Source organism: Rhododendron vialii, chromosome 8a (genome assembly GCF_030253575.1).
Source record: "Rhododendron vialii isolate Sample 1 chromosome 8a, ASM3025357v1".
Classification (NCBI taxonomy): domain Eukaryota; kingdom Viridiplantae; phylum Streptophyta; class Magnoliopsida; order Ericales; family Ericaceae; genus Rhododendron; species Rhododendron vialii.
This window is the reverse complement of record NC_080564.1, coordinates 2,574,752-2,582,721: the sequence shown is the minus strand read 5'-3', so window position 1 is coordinate 2,582,721 and position 7,970 is coordinate 2,574,752. Positions and strand designations below refer to the sequence as shown.

Sequence of the window (7,970 nt, the reverse complement as noted above, 5' to 3'; positions counted from 1 at the left end):
GCATGCACTGAACAAGTCACTGCATGCTGTTCACTCTTGCGTGCACAACTCTAAGACACGCGCGCGCCAGTGAGCTCAAATCCACAGCTCTTATTCTCAAACCCTCTGGGCTCTGGAAGGACCAGTGCAACCCAGGACAAACCAAACAGTTTATAGGCAGCATAATATACAGTTTTAAGTAGTTTAAAGGCTAAAAAGCCCTATAAATTAACAAAACACCCCATAAACAATGTGAGGACAAAATAATGGCCTAAAACCAAGTTACCCGTGTAAGGCCACTCACTGGTCAAAGGCAGACCATCGCGCGATTGTCTCACTCTGGCGCGCGATGGTGCGCGAGGATGCGCTCTGGCGCGCGATGGTTTGAGCCTTTTAACCAGTGTATGGTTTACATATTTCTGGATTCTGGAACATATCCAAAATGATCCCAGGGATACTCCAAAATAGCGGAAACACAAATTAACTACAAAGCTAACAGTTTATACTAAGGAAAGCAGTAAACTGGTTTCTTACGTGCTTGCAGAGTGATCTATATACAAAATACAACATAAAACAGTAGGACACCAATCCCCGCGAGGACCATCGCGCGATGACTGAGACAGTCGCGCGCGTGAGTGGGTCCATCGCGCGTTGGTTCATACCATGACGGATTTTGAAATCTTGCTAGCTTTAGGACCAGGACAGGTATTGATTACCAGCCTTGGCCCTGCCAGCCCCCTCTTAGGGATCAGAACAGAGAGCAGAACAAAGGTAAGCTATACCTTTTGTTTTTGGGTTTGAAATGAATTTGAGCTTTGATGTTTGATTGAGGTGTTTGAAAAGGTTGAAGTGGAAGAACAAGCTTTGTTCTTGGATGATTGAAGTGTGAAAATGAAGGATTGAGTGTGATCCCTCTTTGGACTTGAAATTTGGTAACCCAAGGTGTAACCATTTGAAATTTTTGAACCTTTTGAATAGAAGAAGGAGAGGGGTATTTATAGGGAGGGATGGTGGTAAATCCGGTTGGTGCAAGGAGAGGAGCTCAGCCAGTCCACGAGGTTGACTGAGGTTTATTTGGTGGTTAAGCTTACCAGCTGATAAAGGTGATGGGGACAGCTTGGACCGTCGCCCGAGGGAGTCAGTCCGGCGCACGATGATGTGCCCTGGCGCGCGATGGTCAACGGTCCAGCTTTGACTGTTGACCACCACCTGGCAGTTTGACCGTCGCACGATGGTTTTAGTCCGTCGCGTGATGGTGCGCCCCGCGCGCAGGATGGTTGCGCCCTGGCGCGAGTGGTTGCACCCTAGCGCGCGTCAATAGGGTTTTGGCTTTTGAAGTGGCTTAGGCTTGGTTAGATTCAAAAGAGTGTCAAACACTCAAAGCTCAAGCACTTATCATTCCCGAGGTGTTCTTGATCCAATTCATCATTGAAGAATCAAAAACCGTAAGTAAACTAACCTGGAAGCCCAGATTGGGATGTCTACAACCTTAATTCAGAGGAATTAGTTTTCAACACAACTGCTCCTATAAATTTTTTTATTTTCCCATTATTTGTGACGGTTAGCTTAGTTGCACAAAGTAGGAGCGAAATTGGGTGCAGGTGAGGGGGAGTGAGATGATATATATCGGGACGGTTCAAGGGACACCCTAAAAAAACACCTAAAAAAACACCCATAATCTCAATCTCATAGTTCCCGATCAAATTTTTATAATCCGAACCGTTCAATGTGTGCAGAATGTGATTTTAAGGGTGCTCGCGAGAAATTAGCAAAAAAAAATGACCGAAAAATGTTTGATTTGAGCAGTTTTTATTTGAACTGTTCAATAAAAAACTGTTCGAAACTGTTCGGATCAAGCCCTTCCCGGTCATTTTTTTTGCTGATTTCTCACGTGTACCCTTAAAATCACGTCCTGATCACATTGAGCTGCTCAGATCATCAAAATTTGATTAGCAACTATGATGTGTTTTTTTAGGTGTTTTTTTGGGTGTTCCCGGAACCGCCCCGTATATATATATATATATATTATATATATATATATATATATATATATATATATATATATAGGAATCGATGAGAGTGAATATGAATGTACGTAGATGACGTATGCTACAGTAGGAATCAAATGTGGCCTAATTGGTAGAAGAATGAGTCCCAAACCGATTGGGTTTGGATCCTTGTGACATAACATGATTCAGGCTCACCTGCAAAGGATATATAACTACGGAGCGAGGGGCTTTTCTGTTTATTCCCCCAATAATTCAAAGACATGTTTCGTAGGAGATTCGGAACACAAAATCGTCTATATGCGGGAGAGGATTAGGACACAGTTGTAGCATTGTTCTGTTTTTCTACCTTCGTATTCTCTCCGTCTCTCAGTTTTAGTTCACTACAGAAATTCGCACAATTTTTAGCATAAAATGAGTACTTTTGTGCCCAATTAATCCTTCAAAATTATTTGTACAAAATTTAAGATCTCGATTAGTTTTTTAAATTGATGTACCAACATTCAATTATTTTGTAATTCATAACAGATAAGCTGATAACCATAATATAGTACACAAAACTACACAAATTTAAAATTGTCCCCGGTATAGAGCTCTCGACTGATGCATTGCGTAGTGAAGCCTGATCCCAAATGGGTCGTTGGAAACGACTTTGCCTCCGTCATGCTAGCAAGGCTGCTGATATCATCTTCTTCCAGAGAAGGCATCGAAGCCCATACAACGGCCGGTTTGAATGGTGGCACGTAAGGAACCGGAACTAAACCGGATATGATATGAACAATTGCCTGAGTTCTAGGCCTTTCCCTTGCTATCGGATGAGAACATGCCAAAGCCAAAACAAGCACTTTTTGAGCTTCTTCAACAACATACTCATCCCCAAGCCGCTCTTCTACAGCATCTAATATACGGCCTTCTCGGTGCAGGGACCAGACCCAATCGACCAAAAAGTGGAACTCATCAATCCTAGTTCCAGGTCGCAAGCCACAAACTATTTCCAACAAGACTACACCGAACGCGTAGACGTCAGACTGTTGGGTGGCCTTACCTGTCAAAAAGCATTCAGGTGCGATGTAGCCAAGTGTGCCTGCCACGCCCTCGACCTCTGAGTACGAGGTCTTCTCCTCGTCCAGGGCACGAGCGAGGCCGAAATCTCCGAGCCGAGCGTTGAAGTAAGAGTCCAACATGATGTTACTGGCCTTGAGGTCCCGGTGGACCACCCTCTGGTCATACTCATTGTGAAGGTAGTTCAGCGCCGAGGCCACCCCGGAGATGATATTGTAACGTTGATCCCAGCTTAGTGGCTTGCTGTCTGGTGTTTTAGTGAATAGGTGTGCGTCGAGACTACCATTCGACATGTAGTCATATACAAGTAAAAGCTTCCCATTTTTGTGACACCATCCTGTCACACACAAAGAAAGAGTACTCCTAAATTTGGTTCATTAAAAGTAAATATTTGTCTACGAAATGTTTTCACTGCCAAATATTCTGCTCAACAACAAAATGATGTGGTTTTGCAAAACTCCTCAATTTGGTTCACGAAAATAATCCCTTTGGATACCATATTTAACAACGAGCTTCACTTAAACTAAATGGACCAAAACTCATGTTTTCAAGAATTTTTAGGCATCTCATTCTCCTCACATACATCAGTTAATTACCATTCAGCGGAAAGAACTTGACTATTAGCATTTGCCTGAAGACAAAAAAAAAGTGGAAACTCACCCTTAATTGGAACTAAGATTAGTTTTGTTAATGAGCTGAAAAACAAGAACAGAATTGCGATGACAATTGGGAACCAAATTTTCAGTCCTGAAAGCGAAATTATATGTGGAACACAGAATAAGATCGCCCAATCCCCTTTTTTATCAATAGCCGTTTAACAACCTCACGATCTAGTGATGGACAAAAAAAAATTCCATACAAGTTTTTTGCAACCAAAAATAAAGCTTTCGGAACCAAAACAATTGGGGCCTAAACAGAACTTATCTCTTGCAGTGAATATCATGCGTCTTAGATCGATTATATATGGAAGATAAATTTCGATGCAGTGAAATATTAAACTACCGGTTAGTGCCGTAAATCACTGCTATCATATAAAGATAAGAGTAGAAGCAAATTGAAGAAGAGAAAATTGTAAACTTGGGAAAGGACCCACCAAGCAGCCGGACAAGATGTTTGTGACGGAGACGATTGATGATGGTGAGCTCTGCCAAGAAGTCATCCTCACCCTTGATAGTTTCCCTAGAAAACCACTTGACGGCCACGTCCAGATTTTCATCATGCAGATGGCCCCGGTACACTACACCGAAACCACCCTGGCCCAACTTGTTCTTCTCATCGAAGTTGTTAGTCGCCCTCTTCAAATCCTTGAAACGGAACTCCCTTGGGGTTCCTGGCAATCTCTTCAAGGCCCCTAGTAATATGTTGGAATTAAACTGAACCAACCCCAACCTCTTCGAGACCCCTAGTAATATGTTGGACTTAAACTGAACCATTGATCGCTTCTTGCATGGGTAATAATAGCCCATCACAACTACCCCTATCACAAGCAGTGGAACCCCGACCCCGACTACAAGGAGAGTCTTAAGCAGTTTTGGAGTCTTTTCCCTCGGAGGAAATTCCTCCACAAAGGACTCCACCGTCAAGTTCCATCTAAAGATACAGTTCAGCTGCACATTATTTCCTGTCGATGCTGAAAAACCAAAGTTCAAGTGCTCATAATTTTCAAACACCACTCCCAAATCGAGATTTGATTTTAAGACCGGGGTATCAGGCCTGGAGGGCGTCTCCCCATCAAGCCCAGCTTGTCGTGCAATGTACACCTCAATGACCTTACTGACCCCGTCGTACTGAACCCAGACATTGTAAAACCTGTCCTCGCCATCTGGAGCGAGTTCAATTCCCAATGGGGTCAAAGAGGCAGTAACAGTAGATATGATGCTATTTATATTGAGTCCCACGTGGTTAGCATCCGGATCGAATGCCTGTTTGACGTTGTCAAACTCGATTGCTACTAGGCTACCGTAGGCATCGGTAGCGTAGCCATCGGTGTCGACGTTGGTCAGGCCCAGATACTGGCCGAAACTCTTTGACAGAAAGGAATCGCTCCCGTAGTGCGGGGGTACTATGATGAAGGCCAGCCCTTCCCCCGGGGTGGTATTAAGACCCAGCGGGCAGACGCTGAAGAGGAACGAGGAGTTGAACGAGGCGACCCTATCCTTTGTTTTGTTGTACTTGTAAACTTGTTCCGACAACTTGAATGGTACCTTAAACATCGCTCTTCCGGCCTGATTTTCGAGTGGCATGCCCACCAAGCGCCTCTCGTAGGCTGAGTTCGGGGTCAATTGGAGCGCCCCATTGTTGTTGATGGTGGCCCCGTTCTTCAGCCGGAATATACTGTAGTAGTTTTCACTGAATGGTCCTAATGTAGCGGTGAAATTCCCGAGGTTATAGGCCTCGACCTCCGTGAAATTTAACAGTCGTAATGTAGTGGTGACAGTCCTGTGGTTCTGGGCCGCGACCGCCGTGAAACAGAGGAGCACGGCGGCGATGATACGGACCTTCACGGCCAATCCCATCAAGTGTGCAGAAATGGCTACCACGGGGATTTGGGAATTGAGAGGGAGACAGAGATAAGATTTTCAGAAAGGGAAAATTTCAAAAAAGCCCCTGAACTTTCTGACAACTTGCAAAAAAATACCTGAACTTTTACTATTAACAAAAAAACACCTAAACTTAGCATTCCGTTAGCAATTAAACCCCTGCCGTCCAATTCCGTCAATTTGTAACGGATGGAGCTAACGGAAGGCGTTAACTTTTTATTTTTTTTTACTTTTTACATTCAAAAATTACTTTTAACTCTTTCTTTTTTTTATTGGTAAATAAATATGCAATAAAGTTCTTTTTTTTCTTACTATTTATCAAAAATTACTTTAACTCTATTTTTTACTATTTACAAAAATAACTTTAACCACCATCTTTTTTGTTACTTTCAAATTTTACCTTTCCCCCTCTCTCTCTCTCTCTCTCTCTCTCTCTCTCTCTCTCTCTCCCTCTTTTTTTTTTTTAGAATTTTAACCCCACTCCACCAATCAACTGCCAAAGCTCCAGCTTTAATTTCAGAAATTCGAAATTACTCCTTTTTTTTAGCATTCTTGTTTTTTATATTTTTACTTCCAAAATTACTTTTAACTCTTTATTTTTAGTAGTAAATAAATATGAAATAAAGTTTTTTTTTCTTACTATTTATCAAAAATTACTTTAACTCAAATCTTTACTATTTATAATAATAACTTTAACCCATTTTTACTATTTATTGCATATTTATTTATGACTAAAAAAAATGAGTTAAAAGTAATTTTTGGAAGTAAAAGTAGTAAAAAAAAGAAAAAGTTACAAAGAGGAGGTTAAAAGAACTTTTGAATTTCTGAAATTGTGGCTAAGACTTTGGCGGTTGGTTGTGGGGTAAATTGGTGGTGTGGAGTCGATTCTAATAAGAAAAAAAGGGAGAGAGACAGAGGGGGGAAAGGTAAAATTTGAAAATAAAAAATAGGGTTAAAGTAATTTTCGATAAATAATAAGAAAAAAAAGAACTTAATTGCATATTTATTTACCAATAAAAAAAGAAAGAGTTAAAAGTAATTTTTGAATGTAAAAAGTAAAAAAAATAAAAAGTTAACGCCATCCGTTAGCGCCATCCGTTACAAATTGACGGAATTGGACGGCAGGGGTTTAATTGCTAACGGAATGCTAAGTTTAGGTGTTTTTTTGTTAATAGTGAAAGTTCAGGTGTTTTTTTGCAAGTTGTCAGAAAGTTCAAGGGCTTTTTTGAAATTTTCCCTTTCAGAAATGCTATACACAGCAAAAGTGTACAGATTTTGTGCACAGATTTTTTGTGGGGCCCACTACGGGTCCCACACAAATAATTCGAGCCGTTCATTAAATGTAAAATATTTTTTCAAGGGTCTCCGCAAAAAATCAGCTCAATCCGATATCTATAAATGTTTGATTCAATCATTTAACTTTTATTATCCTGAGATTCGAATGAAAAGTTAAATGATTGAATCAAGCATCTATGAGTATCGGATTGAGCTGATTTTTTGCGGGGGCCCTTGAAAAAATGTTTTACATTTAATGAACGGCTCGAATTATTTGTATGGGATCTATAGTGGGCCTCACAAAAAATCTGTGCATAAAATCTGTACACATTTGCTGTGTGTAGCATTACTGTAAGATTTTGCTGCATAGAATAGTAAAAGCAGAGTCTTTCTTTTCCAACTATTCACCTAAGAAAAAGCGCGGGGAGACTTGACTTGTTGACCAGTTGACCTGTCTTTCTCCGCTCTCGCTCTTTGCAGAACCCAACGATTTCTCTCTCACCGTTTTTTGTCATTTCCATTTGCCACATTGCTCAGAAACTGTCCGTGATGATATTCTTTTAGAATAAATTTTATTTACCGTCGGTATAAAATCTCATTTTTTCACAATTGACCATTATGGGGTCTACCGAGCTTTTTATTATTGTAATTTGAATCGTTCATATTATAAAACCCTCGGAATAGTATTGCTATGCAAAAAATCAGTTTCATCAAAAGTCGATAGATATATCAAAATTTGAATTTTGGTTTATAAACTAAACGATCTGATTTCTGTCAATAATAATAAAAATAAATTGTCCATTTTACAAAGCAAAATTCAATTTTTGATACTCTTAGATGTCCGATCAAGTTTATTTTTTGTATAGATATATTATTATGTGAGGTCTACAAGATGAATGGTTCAGATCAACAATAAATACACGGTAGAACCGAAAAAAATGGTGGTGAAAAAGTGAAATTTTCCACGGCCAGTAAAAAAAAATTTAATCTCATTTTCTTTATATTTCAGTGTGTTCGTGTTTGCCTATGTGCAATTTAATCAATCATTGAGACACTATTTGTCAGGATGTGTTTCAGAGATAGGGGTAAAAATTCCTATGGACGAGGG

The 7,970-nt window shown here is 40.3% G+C and overlaps 1 protein-coding gene across 1 annotated transcript; it reads right to left on the bottom strand.

The window, feature by feature from the left end:
- Positions 1 to 2,436: 2,436 nt before the first annotated feature.
- On the bottom strand, positions 2,437 to 5,621 carry LOC131299042 (probable L-type lectin-domain containing receptor kinase S.5). Its single transcript, XM_058324580.1, has 2 exons — positions 4,141 to 5,621; positions 2,437 to 3,384 (listed from the first exon to the last, which is right to left on the bottom strand). The coding sequence occupies exons 1-2, from the start codon at positions 5,561 to 5,563 to the stop codon at positions 2,546 to 2,548; spliced, it is 2,262 nt and encodes a 753-aa protein (XP_058180563.1). The 5' UTR covers positions 5,564 to 5,621; the 3' UTR covers positions 2,437 to 2,545.
- Between the last annotated feature and the right edge of the window lie 2,349 nt (positions 5,622 to 7,970).

Coding starts and splice junctions, on each gene's coding strand:
- LOC131299042 (XM_058324580.1), bottom strand. CDS start 5,563: ATGGGATTGGCCGTGAAGGTCCGTATCATCGCCGCCGTGCTCCTCTGT. Junction 3,385..4,140: donor ACATCTTGTCCGGCTGCTTG/GTGGGTCCTTTC, acceptor TGTGTGTGACAG/GATGGTGTCACAAAAATGGG.